This window comes from Leiobunum rupestre, chromosome 2 (assembly GCF_980474605.1).
Source record: "Leiobunum rupestre chromosome 2, qqLeiRupe1.1.hap1, whole genome shotgun sequence".
NCBI classification, from domain to species: Eukaryota; Metazoa; Arthropoda; class Arachnida; order Opiliones; family Sclerosomatidae; genus Leiobunum; species Leiobunum rupestre.
The window spans coordinates 79,614,087-79,638,010 of NC_143385.1; the positions used below are offsets into that span (position 1 = coordinate 79,614,087).

Consider the following 23,924-nt stretch of genomic DNA (forward strand, 5'->3'; position numbering starts at 1 on the left):
AAATGTTTTAACTCACTCACATTCGTTCCCGTTTACTCCCGATTTCTGCCCTTTGAGCGTTACTGAAAGTAATTCTAGTGAATTTCGTTAAATTAGGTTATATTATAATATACATTATTGGAATCGTAATCAGAAAAAAAATAAACCGTACATGTTACCAAAAGCGACATAAGACCCGTTAATATTTTAAAAGACGCAAAGGTAGAGTTGACAAACTTTTGGGTCTTATGTCGCTTTTGCGCTTTTGATCTCAGACCAAAATAATGAAAAAAAAAATCGGTGTTACTGAACGCAGCCCGAAACTACTTACAATAATAAGCAACTGGGAATCTGGCAACCCTCCATCATTGAAAAAAAATTAACAATCCGGTATGTCTCAATTTTTGAGTTTATTTTGAAGTTAAAGACTTAAATCGCGACTGATATTAACAGACCTGTTAACCTGTTAAGGTCATTTCACCCTAGTTCTCAAGTCTCAACCCACACCAGTGAAAAAAAAAGAGGCCTTTGAAAGCCTGTTTAAAAAAACAAAGAGTATAAGTGAGGCTGTTAGACCCAATTAATTTTCTTAAAGGTAAATTATCTTGGTGCAGAAAAATAGGTTTACAAGACGGTTTTCGCCTTCGTGCAGAAAAATAAGCTTACTAGGCTGTTTTTGCATATGACACAATCCGCCTATTGCTTGCACCACCATTGGCTTATTATACAGCAATTGGTCCACTCAAGAGTCAAGACGCATGATTTTATGAAGCCTCAATTGAGATACATGTTTTAATGAAGTTAGTCAATTATTCCATTGCCATTAAAACTTCAAATGAGTCAGGTCTAGATTTTTTAAAATCCATTACATCATTTTTTGAGGAGGGGTGTCAACTGAATTTGACTCAGAAAAGAAGGTTGACTTCTGTTTGTTACCTAGATAGTGTTACGTTATTAGCATTGCGCACCTCTTGCTGCGAGGCAAGAGCGCTAACCACTCCGCCACCCCACTCATATTGATCTTACTAGAAAACTACAAATATAAATAACCCGTTTCTTATGATTTCTTTTATTCATTTCAGAATTCGAGGACTAAAGAATCTATCAATTAGTATTAAAATGGAGAGCAGTTTGAAAGGTCAATATTTATATAATTTTAATCTGGTTTAATCAGTGTTAAAAAATGTTAAAGATACCTATTAGAGAAGTTTTCCAGATGGTTTTGTAGTCTAGCTAGTTTTTGAGATTTGTCCAAAACAGTTCAAATATTGAAATGCTTCAATTTCCTCCAGGACATGGAGGCACAAAAGTTAAGATACAAAATAGCAAAACTCCAACCATGAGGTTTCTCTTTTCAGGGTAATGCTTTGGTGCTCAATTTTCAATCACCAAAGATATAACTGCATTACATTAACAGCACTCAAAATAAGGATAATTCAATTAAAATCTAGCCTAAAATAACAAAACAAACTTAATGGCTCAATAGTTCGTCAATACTAGAGATTTTTGCTTCTTAGGCTTGTTTAAAATTGTCTTAAATTTCCGTATAGTGCTCAGTTCTTGAACTATTTATCTTCTGAGATTGTTGAGAAAACTCAATTCTCTTCTACCCTGAATGATGAGCTTAGTATTAAAACTTTAATGCAGATTCCTATTTCAATTATTCAGGAACTAGTTCAAAATAGTTTTGAGTGCTTGTGTCACAAATCTTTCCTACCTGCTGAATTTTTAGTTAAAATGGTTATGTTTAATTATTTTAACAGATTTGATGGCTCGATTGACAAATCAATCATCGGAAAATGTAAGACCCGCCTGTAAGAAATGTGGCTATCGTAAGTATTCCAGCATTTAATTTAGTATATTTGTATTGTACACTCTGTTTGAAAAGTCTTCGACAGTTGAAATTTTTGCCCTCTTTTTAATTCTGCTAGAAAACTAAAATAGATAGCTCGATGAAACCAATTGGAACTTTTATTTATTTTCCAATATCTTTCGTTATTTATCGGTTTCGTCCGCCACAAATTAATAGTTTGGCGGGAACCGTCAAAACTCATTTTTGACAACTTTTTAAATATTGGTTCTATGGCACTGTTTCCCTCTACAACCAACGGTTGAGAAGTTATCGCATTTCCAAACTTTCGTCGAAACTAGGAAACACCTAAAATGCATCAAGCGATTATAAATAACGCAACTTCGATGAAAATTTGGAAAGGCGATAACTTCTCAACCGTTGGTGTAGAGAGATAATTTTTCCACTTTCTAAATATGAACCGACCATTGTGAATTCAAAAACGCGCGAGTCAGTGCCGTAGAACCAATATTTAAAAAGTTGTCAAAATTAGTTTTGACGGTTCCCACCAAACTATTAATTTTTGGTGGACGAAACCAATAAATAACGAAAGATATTGGAAAATAAATAAAAGTTGCAATTGGTTTCATCGAGCTATCTATTATAGTTTTCTAGCAGAATTAAAAAGAGGGCAAAAATTTCAGCTGTCGAAGACTTTTCAAACAGAGTGTACAAGGGACAAACAAGAAAAGGTTCTCGGTTGCATTTTTTGGAAGTTATGCTTGTCCTATAAAACTTCTTTAAATTGTAGCTTTAGTCTCTTATTTTTATTTTTGGCATTTCATCTTAGAATTCCAATAATTTTTTAGGAATATTGACTGTGTAGTAGCAATATGAGTAATGACCTGTAGAAATTTGTTAGCTTAAATATGGTTTTGTTTAAACAAAATAAATTATTTTTGATATTGTTAATGGTAATGGGAAATCTAGATTGCAGTATCTGCCCAAACTGCAACATGACACTGTGGATTAAGTTCAAAGAGTCCAGATTTGGCACTAGCGTACAATAGCAAAGGTCATGGTATTGTTTGAGCAGATTTTGCCATGTAGTGTTCCCCATGCCACTTATGTATATTTAAATTTTCTGGTTTTAAAATGGAAAACTGGATTTGTATTACATGTTTGAAAAATTATTCAAAAGAAATTTGAAATCGGGTTTAATGAAGAAAATATCGAGGGGCTTACCACGGTCAGATGGACTGTACACCGATTACGCGTACTCAACACTGTTAAAGGTACAGACTTTAAAGAGTACACATACTCTTATTGGTACAGTCAAAGGTACGGGAGTGTACATTGATTACATGGAGTGACTAGCCTCTCGGAAAATATCTGTTCATATTATCGATATTGTCAGTTTCCAGCATCTTTTTTGATGTATTTCTCAGTCTTTAAAAATATTTTATCCCATATTTTATAGCTGGCCATTTTACATATCAATGTAGAAATTTTTTGAAAGTAAACCCTAACCAAGACATAGTACTTGATATAAGCAGTACTAGTTCTGAAGAAGATGACAGTGAATTTATATCACCATTAAAATCTCTTGGTACGTTAGTTTCTTTTAAAGTAGCCAGTAATAAAAATTTGCAAAGGATTACTTTTGTTTTTTTTTTCTAGAACTAAAACGAAGCCAAGAAGAAAGCTCAAAAACGCTTTCAACCAAGAAATCTAAAGAAAAGTGAGCTTTAAAATTTTACCAAGCTGTAACTGTTGTCTAGGAGATCTAGGCATTGGGGTAGACTTGAATAAATCCTTGGTACACTGCCTAAGACAATACTTGAAAATGTTCTTTAGTCATTCCACGTCAAAACGACAACTCATGCAACCATGGGTCGGCCGATTCTAATGAAATTGAAACCACCTAAACTAGGGACAAAATAAAGGGTAAATTTAAATTTTTGGGCGGTTGAGTAACTAGAGCCCTTCGAAAATAAGTTACTTTTCAAACTCTTGAAAAGGTCATTTTCGCACCGTCAAACATTTTGTATAATAAATTGAAAAATATTTCGATTACTATAAAACTTCGATTTTAGACATTCATAACGATGCGCTTAAAATAAGCTTTAATTGGATGTTAAATACCATGTGTCTTAACTATTTATAATAGGCGAAATATTAGTCAAAAGTTAATAATTTTTTGAAATTTTCAAAAAGATTTTATTGCAAAAAATGAAAATTATCAAATGCTGCCTGCACGCTTTGTAAGCATACTTTGTTCCTTTTCAGTTTTGAACAAAATTTTTCTTTTGTCTTCTTTCAATAGCCATGACAGTAGCAAAATTGGCCGTCAAAAATGACCCCCGTTGAATAAAAATCACGACGTTTTAATAAAAACAGCATTGTTTTCGAAATTAGCGCTATGTGTTACCCTAAAATCGAGAGTTTCATAATAATTATCGAAATATTCTTCAATTTATTGTACAAAATGTTTGAGGGTGCGAAAATGAACTTTTCAAAAGTTTGAAAAAGTGACTTATTTTCGAAGGGCTCTAGTTAGGCAACCGCGGCACCGATTTCGCCAAAAATTAAAATTTCTCCATACTTTTGTCCCTAGTTAGGTGGTTTAAATTTCATTTGAAGCGGCCGACCCATGGTTGCATGGAATGACCCTCTTAACATCAAGCTGTTTTTTTTAATATACAAGATAGAACACCAGGTTTGGTTATAATTTATGAGATAGTGCTATAACTGCACATCAGAGAGATTTGTGCAGTCTAGGAACATTTTGTCACTGAGACTGGGAGTGCAAAGAGGAATTTTTCAAAACGAAAAATTGGGGTATCAGTCATTCCTAACCAATGATAATAATTTCCCTGATAGTGTTACCATGTACACCAAAAAAACCCATTATGATTTAAACCACTATATGGGGGATACATAAAACATATGTACAAGTGTTCCAACATTATCTAAATATGGGAAATAAAATAACACATTTCTGTACTTATTTTGAAATTAAAGCAATAGATTTGAAATTTAAGATGTTTAACTTTATGCTCATAGATCATCATTTAAATCAGCTTTAAATATATTTCAGGAGGAAGAAAAGGAAGTCTGATAGTAGTAAATCTAGTGAAGATGAATCACCACATAAGAAGCATAAACATAAAACGAAACGTCATAAGAAGTCAAAAAAACATAAGCGCTCAAAACAAAAATCAGATACCGAAAGTGATTGAACTTTATTTTTTAAATAATGTTATTGAAAATTGAAGGAAAATACATTTTAGGTTTTACGTCCAATAAAACTGGAGACAAGTTTTAATGATTTTAAGTTAAAATGTGAAGTGCAGTTTAAGAAATATCAAACCATGCATCATGTATGTATTGTAAAAATGTAGATATTTTGTATTTAAAATATTTTATTACTTGTGCAATTTGTTGGTTTGATTGCTTGCATGCATAAATTGGCCAACCAAAACGACTTCCTAAAAATCCAACATCTGTCACACTGTGTAGTTGTGCATAGTGAATTTTTTGGTATCTCAATACAGTTCGCGATAAAAAAACACGTCACTAAATTTTCCACAGTGTTCTAACCATTGTCCCAGTTAATACAAGAGGGCAATGTACAAACATTGCGGTTTTTATAAACACTGACGAATATGGTTTTTAGTTGTAACATTCACACCATCACACTATGTTCCGAAACGCCCAAAAAACGGCTAAAATTCCCCATAGAATATTTAAAAAAACTTTTTGCATATTATGAATCAGTGTAAAATCAGATTTCACCCACAGAAATTTCTATTATCTGCGACCCCTGGCGGCGAAACTAGCCCCCCTGGCGGAATATCGCAACAACACTTATCACAATCTGTAGTTTGCCATCGGGCTAGTCATTTTTAAAATTTTCAGAATTTTTCCACTGCCCAATTTGTTGCCGCCAACGTAAGAAAAGTGAAAAACCCCATTTTCGTCCATGTTGGTAGCGGTTTTTCTCAAAAACCCGCAGGTACCTTTTCAAAAGTTTAACGACGTCTCCTAGTACAATACCCCAACATTACGTTGTAATTACTTTCACGCGTTGATCTCCGCGCATTTTAAAGAAAAATTCGTTTGAAATTTAAAAAGAATTTTTCTAAAATAGCCCAAAAACCGCCAAAGTTTTGAGCTAGCTTTGGCTGAAAAAAAATAAGTTAGTTTTTTGAAACAAAATGTTTCATTCGTGTACCTGGCTTTATTCAGTTTTATTTTTCCATGTTACAATGTAAAGAGTAAGACTAACGCCTTATTTGCATATATATTCTTAATTATCGAGTTCCATTTCATCTTCTATTTCTAATAGAATATTATTCAATGTGTTTCTAGTGAAGTCTTCAAGGAATTGGTCCTCGTCAGAGATATCAGTTGATTCGTTTGAAGAAAATAGATTGTTTGGAAATGGCGGTTCGTCGGGTTCTTTAAGTAATTCTAGCGCGGCTTTCGGAAGTTGAATGGCGCTTCGTTTTTCTAGCCTCTTTTGTAATGAATAGTTGGAGATAATTGGATCAGAAGAGTCCATAGCTCTATTGAATATATCTGTTAAATTGTCAATTCTTGAACTTTTTCGAGCGTGTAACTCTCGATCCTTGCGATATAATTTGTTTCGGGACTCGCCTGCATGTTCGCTTAACATGCCCATAGGCAAATAATACCATGGCCATGGTATTATTTGCCAGTTACAGTTCATAAAATTCTTTTTCATGGTCAAGAAATAATTCAAAGTTCGACTTTTCCTATGGGCATGTTAAGCGAACATGCAGGCGAGTCCCGAAACAAATTATATCGCAAGGATCGAGAGTTACACGCTCGAAAAAGTTCAAGAATTGACATTTTAACAGATATATTCAGTTTACATAGAGCCGTGTGGCAGCCAACGCGAGAAGTGTAAACTTTGTGTTTTATAAATGTAAAGAAAATCCAGCAGTTTATGAGCTTCCTGTACTAGGTGGCTGTATGAGGATTAAATATAAATTACGTTAAAAACCAGTCGTAGCGGCTGTTAGTTTCTACTAACTTTAAAAAATGGCCCCAATTTCAGATAGCTTCTTCTCTTCCGTACGCTCAATAAAATTTTGCTATTTTTGAGAACTATTTCCAAAATTAAAACTATTTTGTGGCCCTATAAGTAGAAATAAAACGTTAGGGTGAAGTGTAGTACAGCGGCCTCATCGAATTTGATATTTATTTTGGTTGCGCCTGATAGACCTTGTCACGTAGATGTCGAGGGTATTTTTTATTTTGGCCGCAAATGATTATTTAATTGTTTAGCTTAATTTTTTTAATTTTAAAAATTTCTCATTTTCATTGAATTTAATATTAATTTTGTTTGCGCCTGATATACCTTGTCACGTAGATGCCGAGGGTATTTTTTATTTTGGCCGCAAATGAGTATTTAATTGTTTAATTTAATTTTTTTAATTTAAAAAATTTCTCATTTTCATTGAATTTTATATTAATTTTGGTTGCGCCTGATAGACATTGTCACGTAGATGTCGAGGGTAATTTTTATTTTGGCCGCAAATGATTATTTAATTGTTTAACTTAATTTTTTTAATTTTAAAAATTTCTCATTTTCATTGAATTGTATATTAATTTTGGTTGCGCCTGATAGACCTTGTCACGTAGATGCCGAGGGTAATTTTTATTTTGGCCGCAAATGATTATTTAATTTTTTAATGTAATTTTAAATTTCTAATTTTTGGGCATTTGCACGTGTTTTGTTGTACTTATTTCCGTCGTGTGTTCGCCGGCAACACAGTTTCGGTGTCCTAATGAATTCCACGTGATATTCCCTTTTTGTATAAAATCAGTTACAGTTTTTGTTCATTTTCTCGGTGTTTTGTATTTTTGGGCCACAAAGTGATATTCCCGTACTTTATCAAATCTTTTACAGTTTTTGTTCATTTTCTCGGTGTTTTCTATTATTGGGCCACTTTGTTTCTGGTTGAGATTAAAAGTATATACTTGATGCGTAAGGCTTGGTACTGTCCTCTAGGTCGCGTTATAGTTGGCCCATCGCTTTTTTAGTATGGGGTTGGGGAGGCGCTGCGCGCCCCCAGCGCTTGAGCGAAGTGAGTGCGCGGCGCCGTCAGGCGCCAATACGGGGAGTTAAGTAACGTCTTTTACGTGTTTTGGAAGTAATTATCTTCGTCGGGTTGTCGCCTACACCACGGCTTGTTACTGTTTGTTTAGGTTTCCACTCTACTAACTTTTTAACATTAAGTTAATTAATTTAATTATCATTTTCGACCCAAAAACCAAAGTTTGGTAATCAACGCGTCAAGTGCTACATTCTCCGCCACCCAAAAATACAAAAACACGGTAATTTCCTACAATTAGTACATTTTTAACATTAAGTTAATTAATTTAATTATCATTTGCGGTCCAAAAAATTGTTTCGTAATCTACGCGTCAAGTGCTACATTCTCCGCCACCCAAAAATACAAAACCACGGTAATTCCCTAAAATTAGTACATTTTTAACATTAAGTTAATTAATTTAATTATCATTTGCGGCCAAAAAAATAGTATTTACGACAGCCAGATGGCGCTAGTTTTTTTCTGTCTGCTCTTTAAATTCACTTGAAAATTTTTAGCTAGTTCGCGGCTGTTCGCCAAGGCTTAAGGGAAGTCTGATAGCAAGATGGCTGGAAAGCCAGAAAAATTAAAATCACGTTCTTATTACGGTGCAAAATGTTCTTTTTTAAAGTGTCAGAATTGTCAAGGCCTGGAAGGGATATCTTTATTCAATTTCCCAAAAGATCAACAAAGGTTAATTAACTATATTACCGTACTTATTAGTAGCTCTTCTGATTTAGTCTTGGCATGGTCTTGGTTCCAGATGTAAACAATGGATTGAAAAATCAGGAAGAGATGATTTAGTAGGACAAGAAGAATATGTGTTGAAGAAAAATCTAAAAGTTTGTAGCACCCATTTTAACAAGAACCAGTACCTGTCATTAAAACCTAGGTATAAAATGACGTGTTGACTTGTCAGTAAATTAGATTTAAAATTTGAACAATAATTTTATAAAAGTAAAATTTTAACCTATTCCACTTAAATGTTTATTTCAGACCTAGATTATTGTGGAACGCTCTGCCATAAAGGTTTTATGAAGGAGATGTTCAAAGTTCAAATTCACTTACCCAAAATAATAGACCGAAAAGTCCTGCCATTGAGTGGACAGGTAAGAGTTTAGGTGGTATGTGGTATCATGCACTTAGTAAGACATTATTGCCAAACAGTTAATATTAATAATAATAATAAAAAATATTCAGCAGAGTTTTCAAAGAGTCCTCAAGACACAAGCTATGATGACAAAACCATTGAAAAGGGGTTTGGTGGTAACAAAATTTAGGAAATATATTTCAAGTATTATTAGTATTACTTAGGAAACAAAATTATACTTAACAGATATAAATCTAACCTCAGTGACACCCAGGAATTTTAAAACAGTTCACACATATAGAAAAAGACGAAGACTCCTTTTAAGTAGTGGTAAAATATCTGACAAGCAGTGGCGTAGCCAAAAATCCGTCAAAGGGGGGAGAGGGTCACAACATACAAAATAAATTTTACAGTAGGGGGATAAAATGAGTCGGAAATTTAATACAGTCAAAGCTACGCTAAGACATGGGTTTTGACATAGAAACCCCTAGTCTACGCCACTGCGGACTGTTATTTAGATTTAGGTATAATATAATTAATATTTTAATTATTTAAACCATGTTCAGTTGTTAGTCTAACACCAGTGGCTAGGAATACGAAAAGGCGCGCTAGTGAAATTGATTCAAGTTTCGAAATTGAGGTTTTACGTACACCGAAAAGACCTAGAATTAAACCAAGGAGTCTATTTTCAATTACCCCCAAATTGATTCAAAATAAGGCTGAAACTATTAAAACACCAACAGAAAAGAACTTTAGAACTGTTGAAACTCAAACCAAGAAGAACATTTCTCCAACCAAACAAAAGCTTAAAAAATTATTGCAGAGGCAATATTTGAGAAATTTTAGGCTAGCTAAGAAATTATCCAAAGTCAAACAAGTCAAAGTTAACAAAGAATTTTTAGTGACAGAAATAAGAAAATTGCTTCCAAGGGAAGGGACGAGTTTTTTTCGATATGCAGCTAAGAGCGGCTATCAGAAAAGCCAAGGGTATAAGATGGTCTCCACAGGAAAAACAACTATGCCTTACATTACACTATCATGGTCCCAAATCTTATTTTCTTTGAAAAAAAATGTTCACTCTGCCAAGCTCTAGTTCTTTGAAATCTTGGCTAAAAAACATTCCCTGTAAACCTGGTATTGTGGAAGAATTTTGGGAGATTTTAGAGAGAAAAGCAAAATGCATGACAGAAAAAGAAAAACTAGCTATTTTGACATTTGATGAAATTTCACTGAAAGAAGGCTTAAGTTTCAACGAAGGAGAAGATTTAATTGAGGGTTATTCTAGTTTAGATACGGATAGAGAAGGCACTCAGATAGCAAATCACGCGACACTTTTTATGATTTCTGGCATTGTTTCTAAATGGAAACAGCCCCTTTGTTATTATCTGACAGATGTTTTACACGATATTCTGCTGAATGTTCTGCATCGGCTGATAACTCTGAATCAGATTAACGTAAAGGTGGTAATTTGACCAGGGGACGAATAACCAGAGTGTTTATAGAAGGTTGAATATTAATCAGGAAACCCCTTACATTTATTTAGAAAACAAAAAGGTATATTTCATGCATGACCCATCTCATTTGATTAAAAACCTTAGGAACAATTTGAGAAACCATGACGCGCTAATTGGGCAAAGCAGAGCCTCTTGGGTACATGTTGAGCGACTTTTTTACCTAGATTCTAAAGATACGTTAAGAATTTGCCCAAAGCTCACATCACGACACTTTAATTTAACAACATTTACCAAAATGAAAGTGAAATTAGCAACACAAACAATTAGTCATAGCGTTGCTATGGGAATCACTTTTTACATTTTAAGAAATTATCTCCCCCCAGAAGCGCAAGAAACGGCCAACTTCATAAGTGAATTTGACAAAATTTTTGATTGCCTCAACTCTTCCAGGAAAAATGACGCTAAGGAGTATAGATGTGCTATCAGGAGAAATTCCAATCATTTAAATTTTCTCAAAGAAAAATTAATATGGCTGGAAGAACTTCGGTTCGATTGTGACAGACAGCCACCTGTAATTCACGGGTGGAAAATGTCTATCTCTTGTATAATACAGGTGGCGGAAGACCTTTTGGAAGCAGATGGCATTGATTTCATCTTAACATCTAGATTCAGCCAAGATGTGCTAGAGAATACATTTGGGAAAATTCGAAGATTGGGTGGCTGCTCAGACAACCCCACCCCTCAATTATTTCGTCTACAGCTTCGAAAAATAATGGCGTCTTCGCTTTTTCAAGTACCGGAATCGGCCAACTGTGCAACCAACCCAAACACTGATGACTTTTTAATCGATCTTCTAAACAATGCACCATGTACCCGGAATAAACCCTTAGCTAATCACCCTGTACCATTTTTCAGTAACAATGAAGAATCTCTAAGAGATGTCTACATTCCTGAGGATGACGGCTCCAAAAATGGCAATGTCATAACTTATATTGGGGGATTTCTTGTTAAAAAAATTCTAAAACGACATGAATGTGACATTTGTAAAAACGTTTTGATGAAAACTCATAAAAAAATCACACAGACAAGAGAAACTCTTACTGTTCTGAAAGCGTACTGTCCAGAAGTAGGGAGCGACGTAGGGAGATTGACTTTAATTTCTAAGGAGTTTTACAAGGTTGTTGAGGAAATGGAATTTGTTTTCTCGGATAAATTTCCCACTTTGTTAGGTCAAACCGGAGTCTCGGAAAAACTAGCCACGGAACTTTGTCGTATAAAAACATTTCCCGATTTGTGTGAGACCACAAAATTAAAAATAATAAAACTATATATCCCACTTAGAATACATCATAATATTCGCCTAAAATATAGACAAATTTTGGAAGAGAAAGAAAGAAAAAGAATTGAAAATGCAAAGAAAAAGAAGTTAAAAGAGACATGCAACTGTTCAGATTCGTGTCTTAAATTAAAAAGAGACTCGGGAACCAAAAAAATACTAAAACTAAAACATATTTAATCCTTTGTTATTCATTTTATGATCTCTAGAGAGATGTATTTATTTTATCATTAGTTTGGAATTAAAGAGAAAAATATACTGTGTGCATTTTTGTCTTAAAATTATAAGTTTAAATTTGCCGCGCTATTTAGTCATGTACGAGAGCCAGGTGGCGCTAGGATCTCCTTTATAAAAGAACTTACATAGCCCAAAGGCTGAGTCGACCCTCCTGTTATTCCTCCATGGTTAAATCGTGATTGAAATGATTAAATTAAGATTCGAATGATTAAATCGTGATTGAAATGATTTAAGTTTCGAATGATTAAATCGTGATTGATTTAAATTAAGATTCGAATGATTAAATCGTGATTGATTTAAATTAGGATTCGAATGATCTAATCGTGAGTGATATAATTTAAAATTCGTGTTGTGATAGGTTCTTTATGATTAATCAAGCTATGTAAATACGAAGGAACTTTATTGTCTGACTACATAATACACAATGAGTCGTGCGCGTCTTTTCCCAAAAAATTTAGTTCTTTCACTTCCGATGAGTGATAGCCATAGAAATCTTATACTCCTACCTAGAATGCTCCCGTCTACGGGAGAACCTGACGCCAAGTCATTTTGTAGCAACGACTAATGATTATATAGTCTTTTCTTAAGCTTCAGCCAATCAGCGGCCATTAATTGACTACGGCAAGCCGCTAGCGCCATAACATGGCGGTTAAAAATAGTAGAAGCTCGGACGATTCTTACAGGATCCATCCGATCCAAGCTCGCAGAATTCGCATAGGGTTTTGCTGGAGTTTTTCATAATAATAATAGTGTTAAGATTTTTGGAACTTTTAGTTTTGTTTTCATATTTACTTATTATAAGGAATATTTAAATGCCATTGTGAGGAAGATAAATAAGATTTCGTTTAGGTTCGCTTTGAAAATATTTAAGCCTAGGCCTGACATAGGCCCAACTTTTAAAATAGCTGGCAAAGTGGCAATGTCAATGGCAGTTTTGGGAGAAGCAGTGACTGAAGGTCTTTAGTATTAACCTTTGTATTTAAAGGTTATTTCTTATTTAAAGTAAGTAATATTATATTTATTATTAGTTTTGTAGAGACTTAGATAAACAAAAACCTTATGAAAGAGTAATTATATCCCAGAAAAAATACATTACACTAACGAATTCATGACACTTATGACGAATTGACGACTGTACAGTCTTTGAATTAAAGAGCAACAATCATACTGATAATTGTCTTCTTTTTCCAAACTTTACCTTCTATTTAATTATATGCTTTTTGTCTTAGAAGCTTAGTCAAGATAAATGTCTCGCACTCTGCTTAAATTCAACATTCCACTGTTAAACAACATAAGAGATAGTACTCAACGAAGACCGATATTTACAGTGTTAAATAAAGTGTTTTTAAAAAACCGGATATTGCAGTAATTATAGTCCTGAGTTGTTGTTCCACTAGGCTCACTGAACTTCCTGAAGTAATTTTTACTAAATCATCAATTTGAAAGCCCGCCGTTTGTTAACATTTCAAATTGCTTTAGGAAACCAAAACTTTTACCTGTACAACGACACATTACCGTCCACCGCAAATCGTTTTCTACATGTGGAAATGAAACATCGAGGAGCCATAACAACAAACAACGCAATAGTTATCCAAAACGTTTGCATATAAGAGAAAAATCTTTACGAGTAAAGAAACAGTCTACCATGTTTAAAAACTACATTAAACTCGATCACGGCCCCCTGCACGTGCTCACGTGGGCGCGTGCAGGGGACCGTGACTCGATTGACGTGGGCCAATCAAAGGCGGGTTCTTAAGGTGACGTAATCTAAAATCAAATTATTATTTTCAGTAACTCAAACTAGATGGCAATGAGTCTAGTCGTTGCCTTAGTCACTCTTTGAATCGTGATTGGCTGATAATGACGAAACCTCCGAAAATGTAATTGGGCCATTTTGTATTTATACGGAATCATTCGATGTTATAAGATTTCTATGGTGATAGCGCCACCTATGGGCACGTGTTATTATGTTTATTCTAATCGGGTTACTATTACATCAACTTTCTTTTTTTTCTTACGATTGTCCATACCGAATATGAGGCTTCACGACTCTGTCCCGAGTGGAGCGAATGGGCGGTATCGCTTGGCTTGGTTGTGAAGGTTTCGACTGGCTGGGTTGCGAAGGTTTCGACTGGCTGGGTTGCGAAGGTTTTGACGGGCTGGGTTGTGGTCCGAATGGTGCACATGATGGGAATGGTGATCGGAGTATTGGAGAAAAAGGTGGTGGATACCCGGATACCATGGGGTCCGGCTGTGGTTGTCGTTTGAGAAGATTGGAGTAGGGGGAATTCCCTGGATGGATATGTTGAGGCAATGGTGCTGTCGAGGACAACGGTGTGGGTAATGCAGCCGGATGTCGAGATGATTGTAGCGGTAATGTTATTAATGGTGGTGGCCTTTTGATAGTATGAGTGTGCGATTTCGAGACTTCCCGGGGTCCTGAGTTGATTGGGTTGGTGTTTGGTATTATTTGATGCGGGACTATGTCTTGTCTCGGTACTGCGTACTGTACGGTTTGCCTGGAAGATGAGTTCCCGGAACGTACACCATCGTGAAGCTGTAGCGCATGAGACGGAGTACCAATCGTTGTAGGCGTGGAGACAAGAGACTGAGCGGTTTGTGGATTATGGCCGTCAAGGGCTTGTGGTCCGTCTGTATTGTAAAGTTTGTACCCGCAACATAATAATGAAAATGTTCGCAAGCGTGAACGATGCCTACCAACTCTTCTTCAATTTGTGCGTACCGCTGTTGAGTACTGTTAAAGGTGGTGGAAGTGTACTCAATCGGCTTGTTGTTTTGCAGTAAAACTGCTCCAACGCCAATAGGGCTGGCGTCCACAGAAATAGTGGTATGGGATTTGGGGTCATATAGCGTCAGAACTGGTGCGTTGGTGAGTAACGTCTTGACTCGTTGAAAGGCTACTTCGGCGTTGCTGTCCCAGTGGAATGTAGTGTCCTTTTTGAGGAGTGAACGGAGGGGGGCAGTCTCTTGAGAGTGACCTGGTAAAAACTTGGTTAGGAAATTTACCATGCCCAGAAATCGTTGCAGGGCCTGTTTATCAATTGGAGATGGTAAGGCATCTATCGCCTTGCTCTTATTAGGGTCAGCATGTATCCCAGTGGACGTGATGATATGTCCTAGGCATCTAACCGTGGACACCGCCAACTGCATTTTCGATGAGCTGAACGTTAAGCCTGAGTGACGGGCTCGATCGAGAACACGATGCAAAAGTGGTGTGTGGTCTTGGGCCGTACGTGCGATCAGCAGAAAATCATCTGTCGAAATCTTGATGTCTGGAAAGAGGTGTAGATGTCCTGCATCGCTTTCTGAAAGATTTCCGTAGCGGTGCAAATGCCGTACGGTAGCCGTAGAAAATGGTAGTGACCGAATGGTGTGGCGAACGTACATAAGTACGAGCTTGGTTCATCGAGCTTTATTTGCCAAAAAGCGCTCTTTTCATCTAACACCGTGAACAAAGCACATCCATGCACAGAAGAAAAGATTTCCTGTGCCGTTGGAGAAGGATGGGTTTGTCTTTTTATAGCTTTGTTCAACTCACGGGGATCCAGACATAGGCGAAGTGAATCAGCTGGTTTTGTGACTATTACTAGGCCATGAACCCAGTCAGTGGGTTCGGAGACCGGGGCGATGACGCCGTTTGATTCCATTCGTCGTAGTTCCTGAAGGACCCTGTCGTGATAGGCTTGAGGCACTTTCCGGGCTGCTGTGGCATAGGGAATGGCGTTGGGCTTCAGGTGAATGTGGTGGACACCAGGAAGTTTTCCAATCGTTCCAAACCAATCCTGGTATTCCGCTATGATTTCCCGTGCTGTCAATTCCGTGGTCGCTGTTGTGTTGTCCACCCGTACGGTTGTTTTTTATAGAAGTTGGGTGATGTACCAGTACCGGTGCCGTCACTGCGAGGGATGCAGGGTGATTCCGGATAATGAATCCAAGTGCCACGGTGGCAGTGGCACCGAGAATGGGAGATGTGGGCTCTGGGGTTACGTAGAAACTACAAACGGAGGATTGTAGTGGTGAGGCACAGTGTATCGTCAAAACTCCTAGAATTGGTACACTGTGTCCGGAGTAGGACGAGATACCATATTGAGGCGGAGTCAGTGCTGGTCGGAATGGTAACAAGTCGTAAACAGTTTTGGGTATAATGTTTACTTGTGATCCCATTCTTCACCGTGGGTTACTATGCCGGCAGGTGGGATTTCCACTGTGGTGTCGCAAAACAGAGTCATCGTGAGAGAGTGTAGATAGAGGGTATGCATGTCAGGTGGTATCGTGGGATCTTGAAAATCGGCTAGGTTGGTGGATGCAAGGCGATCACTAGAAATGGTAAGAGAGTCAGTTTGATAGTTGAGCTCTGGAAGATCTGAACAGTAGGAGGAGCTCTGGTCGTCTTGTGGGTCCCATGATGTATAGGGAACAGTATGATCGGCTTGAGCAAAATATTGCGTATGGTATGGGGCGACAGTTAGTTCATACGCAGACCGAGTAGAGCGGCATGAACTTGCCCAGTGGCCCCGGCGTTGACAAGAGTAACAGGTAGAATTCGCAGCCGGGCAGTGACCCTGTAGGTGAGAAATTCCGCAGTTGCGACAAGACGGGGTAGCAGTGTTCGATGGAGGTGGACGAATTCGTGGTAGTCCACCCGGGCGAGTGGCATGTGCAGAAGTAGGGCGCGAAAATCGTGTCGACGGTGGGAGACGTGGTGCCGACGAATTGTGATGAGGTGGACGGTAAGTCTGGGCAACCGTGTGAGAACGACCCCGAAAAGCATGACCACCACGATGAGCAGGTGTATACCGCAGAGCATCCAACGAGACAGCGGTGGAGTGAATGCTGTGCGTAAATGACTTGGGTGGTGCAAGAGTCTTAGCATGGCAGTAGGAGGCCTCTTCCGATTGACATAACTCAACCACTTGGTGTAATGTAATCGTACGTTTAGTTAGAATTTTCTTACGAAGATCGTCATTGAGAATTCCCATTGCGATGATAGTACAGAGAAGAGTTGGTTCGGCCGGTCCTAGCTCACAGCGACGTGCGGTAAGAAAGTCCGCAAAAGATTGATGTGGCTGTTGTCGAGTGGTCAGGAGGTCAAATTGAGTGGCAATCAAATTTGTATAAGGTGCGTAGTAATTGTCGAATTCAGTAAAAACTTGTTCCAAAGTGAGTTGTCTTCCATTGGGTACAGTTATAGTGAAAGTTTGATACAGGTCGTTGATATGGTCACCGGCAAAGTAAAGGAAGTTCGCAATTTGAATGTCATCGGTAGAGGTTGATAATTTTGTTGCCGTGGCATAAATTTTAAATTTGTGTTTATAGTCTGCCCATGATTGCGCGGGATTATTGATGTCGGGTACAAAGGGCTCCGGCCCGGTAAACGCAGTAGTAGCGGCCATTAGGTTGGTTAGGCTTAGAGTACAGGATGAGGGTTAGCGATTGTAAATAAACTCAAAATAAAGCTGAGATAAAATCAATTAAAAGCCGCAAATTGCGATTAAACTTTAAAAAGAAAGAATTATCTAATCGAAAAATATATCTCACTTCTGACACCATGTTGTGATAGGTTCTTTATGATTAATCAAGCTACGGAAATACGAAGGAACTTTATTGTCTGGCTACGTAATATACAATGAGTCGTGCGCGTCTTTTCCCATTTAGTTCTTTCACTTCCGATGAGTGATAGCGCCACCTATGGGCACGTGTTATTATGTTTATTCTAATCGGGTTACTATTACATCAATTCGAATGATTAAATCATGAATGGAATGATTTAATTAAGATTAGAGATTAAATTGTGATTGAAATGATATAATTAAAATTAGAGATTAAATTGTGATTGAAATGATTAAATTAAGTTTCGAATGATTAAATCGTGATTGATTTAAATTATGGTTCGAATGATTTAATCGTGATTGTTATAATTTAAGATTCGAATGATTAAATCGTGATCGATACAATTTAAGGTTCGAATGATTAAATCGTGATCGATATAATTTAAGATTCGAATGATTAAATCGTGATTGAAATGATTAAATAAAAAAAAATCAGCTATGCTAATACCCAAGGCACCACCTTAGGCCTAAGTCATCAAGCGACTTTTAAATCCATTAATCCAGGTGGCCGGGTTACAATGCGTAGGAGGATGGTGGCAAGCCCTTCACGCCACGCGAGCCAACAGCTCCCTACACTAACCTCAACAAGTTTTTATGAAAGGGGAAACCGAAGAGCTCGGCGGAAAACCCCTTAAACCAGTGAGGAGAGAACTTCACCGAGTGCCACAAGCTAGGATCGAATTAAATTGAGATTCGAATGATTAAATCGTAATTGAAATGATTTAATTAAGATTAATAATTAAATCGTGATTGAAATGATTTAATTAAGATTAATAATTAAATCGTGATTGAAATGATTTAATTAAGATTAATAATTAAATCGTGATTGAAATTATTTAATTAAGATTAATGATTAAATCGTGATTGAAATTATTTAATTAAGATTAATGATTAAATCGTTATTGAAATTATTTAATTAAGATTAAATAAAATAATGTCGATGGTCAGGTAGAGGCTGGAAAATGGGTTTCGGCTCAGATTAACGGAGAGGGTCCAAGTTTCTCTAGCGCCTCGACGGAATTGCTTGCCAGCTGTGCGGCGGTGGGTCTCCGCATGAGGCGCTGTGGCTCTTGCTTCTTCGGCTTTCCGATTCCCACCAGGGTTCCGGTGCCAGCTGTGCGGGGTTGCGCTGGCTCGCAGTGTCTCCGTTGTCCGCCTTCTGCAGCCTTTTCTGAGGGCCTAGTGGCGCTCTACCTATGTAGGTAGGGTGAGATAAGTGTAAGCTGGTCGTCCCATTGCTGCGCCTTTTGGAAGGTTAAGTGGCTTGCGTCAGCCGGTGCGACTGTCAGTCGTAGGGTTCTCTTGCTACCCCTGGCTGTTTTGTCAGCCATTTGAGCTGTACACGCTAGCCCAGGGCATTCTGATGAGACCATTTGTGTATTAGGCTTTACAATTGCTTGGAGCACCTGCAGTATCTAAATTTCGGACCACATATGTTTGGAGGGTTGGTGGCTTGCGTCGAAGGTGAAACTGTTAGCAGTAGGGTTCTCCCGCTGCCCAAGGCTGTTGGTCACCCGTCTGGGCTGTGGACGCTAGCGCGGGGCATTACGGTGAGACTACCACTGATATAGGATGAAATGATATTCCAGGTGCACCAGTATATCAAATAAAGATTCAATGTGGTTAATGATAAGAATAATAATAGCTGAACCCTTTCCACTGCCAACCTGCAACTTTGATTAGTTGCTAGCCATAGCGCGATTCTTAATAAGTGTTTAATTAATCTTTGTTTTCATTTACGATTTTATTGTTTAATCGTTATTAGTAAATTGAAGTGTGTTTAGTATACCCAAAAATGACTTGATGATTAGGGATTTTAGCCATTGTTCATTGTGGTAAATATTTTAGTTTCATTATTTAACTAATTACTTTTGAACTGTAAATAAGTTCATTTAAATATAAAACGCTTTTGAAAGAGTCATATCCTAAATGTTCTACTATTTCCGTAAATTGAAGTTCTAAGAAAATAACTAACGAAATTCTAATGTCATAGTTTGACCAGGAAAACGTTTCAATCCTAAAAATCATTTAGCCAAAATTCTACAACTTTTTTTTTATAATTTTGTCGCAACAGGCTACTCGACAACGAAAAGGACGGTAATAACGTATAATTGTTCAAACACGGATTCGGTCTTACTTTATCGATCAACACATTGTAAAGTAATTTACGAGCGAAATAAAATCAATAGATAGTCAATTAGATAAAATTCTTACATTTGCTTTTGTGGAATAAAATGGAGGGTTGTATTTGATTATAACTTGACTAGTCTCATTTGAATCCATGATCCACTTGTGCGAAATTTCCAAGTCAGGCGTTCCGGAGTACATTAATTATCAGTAACACGCACCATTCTTATTTAAATGATTACATTTAACGTAAGCTATGAAAATAGTTTAATTTAATTAATACCAAGAGTTACACGTAATTTCCTTATTCGAGTAATCGATTTTTTAACAAAAAAACGTTCGGGTATCATATCTAGAATATTTTTTACTAGGGTAATCGATTAGTTATAAAAAGACCAGATTACTTGACTAGTAAATGAGCTTTATTCGAGTAATTAATAATAAGTAATAGTAATATATAATTTAGTTTTAATAGTTTACACTTTACATATCTTTACATTTATGTCACATTTGTTATTTGTTACCCGTATAAACTTATAGTTATCAGCCGACTAAACAACAGAGACACTATGATATTATTAAGTTACTAACTGAGTCACTCATGCCATCGTAATGGATATTAAGGTCTGATGATGCGGCCATTTGCGTTCTAGTTTAAGCCTTTATCACAAGTTTATCTGTTGTTAAATTTTAAAACAGTCATTAAAAATAAAAATTCAGGTTGACTTCCTATTGACTATGAAAGGTGTTAAGATGACATTAAAAATTAGATAATGGCGATCCATTTTTATTCATCTAAAAACTGCATTATATTCATGACAAACTACATTTAAAATTGTAAATCTAATAATCAGCTAGTAAATACCAATAAATGAGTCCGTCCCATATCTGTCGCACGTTAACCTTTTATGAAAGCTATACAGGAATCGAAACCTCTACAGCCGCGTTCACACTAGACCCTTTGGAACCGTTTTAAAACGGTTTCGAAAGATCGAATTGTAAAATTTTGCTATCGAATGTATTTATCGTATGGCTATTAATACAGTTGACACCGAAAATGTTAAATTTTATCTTTCGAAACCGTTTATAAACGGTTCTAAAGTGTCTAGTGTGAACACGGCTTACTTGGAATGCTTATCGCGCCAGATTTTCGTCTCGATGTGGCTGACGGTTTTTTTGACGACATTATACTAACTTGACAAACAACAACGTGAGAGGGGAGCGCGCGCAGAGGGGATTTTTTATCTCGTAGGCGGAGCCAAAGCCCTCAGAGTTATCTTACCATACGCGATACGGCAGGATAAGCATTCCAAGTAGAGGTATGGATTCCTGAGTTATATCATAGACAGTATATTACCCCTGGGGAGATGAGAAATCACTTAGCTTCCACTGCATAGAGGTCCCTCTGTTAACCAGCGAACTTTCGGGGTCGGAAAAAAGGAGGGTAAAACCTTAAAGGGGCTCCAAAGTTCGGTGGCAAAATGTGCGTAAAGTCAGTAAAGTGCGAAATTTACGGTTGACTCTGCCCGCCTCTGCCAAGGCCAAGTGAGGGGTTGGGGGGAATGAAAAGCATGCTCAATTTTCTTTTTTTTTTGCCACCGAACTTTGGAGCCCCTTTAACTTCCAATGTCAATTTTTCAAAATAAAGATTTAAGATGGCCGCTGCGCGAAAGACTAGTTTATTACGCTGTGAGTGATGAATGTTGATTAAAACAGTTTTCTGTAATTAATTATTAAATATTTAAAATTTTTATAATTTTGACTATGGGAAAGAAACGTGGCGTATATTCGTTGTGTACCAATTCCGTGTCACGTAAAAATAGTTCTGATAAATCGGTTATATTTCCCTTTCTCAAGGCCTAAAAAAGACTGAAAAATGCAAACGTTGAATTTCTGCTTGTGGTAGATATGATGATTTACTTGAACTTGACAAATGAAATAGGTATACCCACTACATGTGTTCCGAACAGTTTCTGAGTTCTGAAGGTTCAACTCTTGGAAATCCGGATCCATTACCATTTACAGAAACTCCTGAAAATGTGCTGATGAGTTTTATTTTAATCTCGAGTATTTGTGCTTATGGGAAGATTTGATTTTTTCTTAATGCTTAATAGAGTGCCACTGTTTTGCATGATTCGGTCAATAATTATTTCAAACCAACTTTGAGTAGTACTCCCTTGAGAAGTGAAAAAACAGTACAGTTATCACTGAAAACATAAATCTCGACTTACGAACTACAGCTTAAAGGAATAATCAGCGAGAAAGGCAACAGTGAAAATTTTTTAAACGTGCAACCAGTAAAGTTAGAACCCCCATCATTTACTTAATTTCAAAATATTACACCCGAGGTAGATGACAGATTGTTAAAATCAGAGCACTTGTCGTTTTCTAAAGGACCCAAGGAAAGTGTAACGCAAAAAGGATCGTGTGAAACATTTTCAAAGAATTATTCAATAGTCTTAGAACCTGAATTTAAACATTTAAAAATGAATCCATCGAAGTTTACTTAATAAATTTAATAAGTGGTAGATGAAACTTCAAAGGCAAGGTTCGTAAAAATGCTCGCCGCACTATAGCTTCAAAGGTATATACTGATTATATAAAAAACGCCAATAAAGGATGGGTTGGTTTAGCAGCACCTGATACCATAGTGTTTTGTGAGAGGTTATACAATCACCGTGTCTGTCTGTCTGTCAGGCCTGCGAACGCGTTCGCATTTTCGGGGCAAAGGGTAATCACTGCGTACGCAGTTTCTTGGCTCACTGCGTTCGCAGTTTCTCGAAGGGTTAGCAAAACCACCGTGTGACGGTGAGCGTTAACGGATTGCTTTGCGGTTGGGTTGGGTTTGGATGGTCTTTTTTCGTCAACCCTCACCGTTGCGACAGTTTTAACTCAGTTTGATTTGATATTTCGTTATTGTAATGTTTATGTGTAGGTTGTGTTCGTGTTGTGATGGTTGTGGGTGTTGAGTTTGTTGTTATTGTTGTGATTGTTGTGGGTGTGGAGTTTGTTGTGTTATGAAGGTTGTGGATGTCGGGTCTGTTGTGTTTGTATGGGCGTTTTCTCTCCAACTTCTTTTTAATGACTTTGGGAGTGCTGAGTGTTATGCAACCTCTCAACGTCCAATGTCAGGGTTTCCACCAGTTGTACACGGTATTCGTCTTAGTATCAATTTGCGATTTTTTGGCGCCGGCTGGGAATGGAACCCGGGTCTGCCTCGTGCAAGAGATGTACTCTAACCACTCAGCCACCAACGCTTGTTAATTTATGGTGTTTTTCTAAAAAACAGCTTTGGCGAATGTCCTTTACAAAGTTATAACGTTAGGTACTATAATCTATTCTACATCATTTTAAATATTTATAAATTAAATTAATCTTATATTTAATTAAATATTTATATATTAAATTAATCTTATATTTAGTTAAATATTTATAAATTAAATTAATCTTATATTTAATTAAATATTTATAAATTATATTAATCTTATATTTAATTAAATATTTATAAATTATATTAATCTTATATTTCATTAAATATTTATAAATTATATTAATTTTATATTTCATTAAATATTTATAAATTATATTAATCTTATATTTAATTAAATATTTATAGATTATATTAATCTTATATTTAATTACATATTTTAGTATTTTAATGTAAAATTTGATCGTGATCAGTAATTGAACTCGGGTCGTATTGTAACAATGCGGATAGTTCACCGCCGAGCCATTGACTTCCTTAGGGAAAATATTAAAGTAAAGGAACAATTATGATAAGGCGGGTTTTTTTACTAAACGGATTAATACAATATCTGTATATATTGTTTATTGAACTTTGTTTGTTTATTCTTTTGTACGGTTTTTTGTTTTGTTTTCAATTTTTGTTAAATTCTTAACAAAATTTCGTTAAAACACAAAAAGTAGTTCATTGTTACCTTTTAATATCGCTTAGAAAAAGGATAATTATTCAAAACTCCCGCGGAAACTATATCAAAGTAATAATATAGCGCCACCGTGTGGAGAACTATCAATCAAACCGGGTAAAAAATATAATCTCTTCAAGTTTTCGAACTTTAGTCAAATCTCGACGGGTAACAAAAAACACAAAATAACAGTATATAAGGCCGTTGCCGTCAATATAGAAGATTTAGTCT

At 36.5% G+C, this 23,924-nt stretch overlaps 1 protein-coding gene across 2 annotated transcripts; it reads left to right on the forward strand.

Annotated features, from left to right (window-relative positions):
• The first annotated feature begins 450 nt into the window (after positions 1 to 450).
• LOC149959167 (uncharacterized) lies at positions 451 to 5,019 on the forward strand. 2 transcript variants are annotated; one of them, XM_090166443.1, is made up of 6 exons: positions 451 to 574; positions 1,062 to 1,117; positions 1,743 to 1,811; positions 3,249 to 3,377; positions 3,449 to 3,509; positions 4,869 to 5,019. In XM_090166443.1, exons 2-6 carry the CDS (start codon positions 1,099 to 1,101, stop codon positions 5,008 to 5,010), a joined length of 420 nt encoding a protein of 139 aa, XP_090022569.1. In that variant the 5' UTR covers positions 451 to 574; positions 1,062 to 1,098; the 3' UTR covers positions 5,011 to 5,019. The 2 variants fall into 2 exon arrangements, with proteins under 2 accessions (XP_090022569.1, XP_090022568.1); XM_090166442.1 differs by lacking the exon at positions 451 to 574 and adding an exon at positions 667 to 779.
• Positions 5,020 to 23,924: the final 18,905 nt, after the last annotated feature.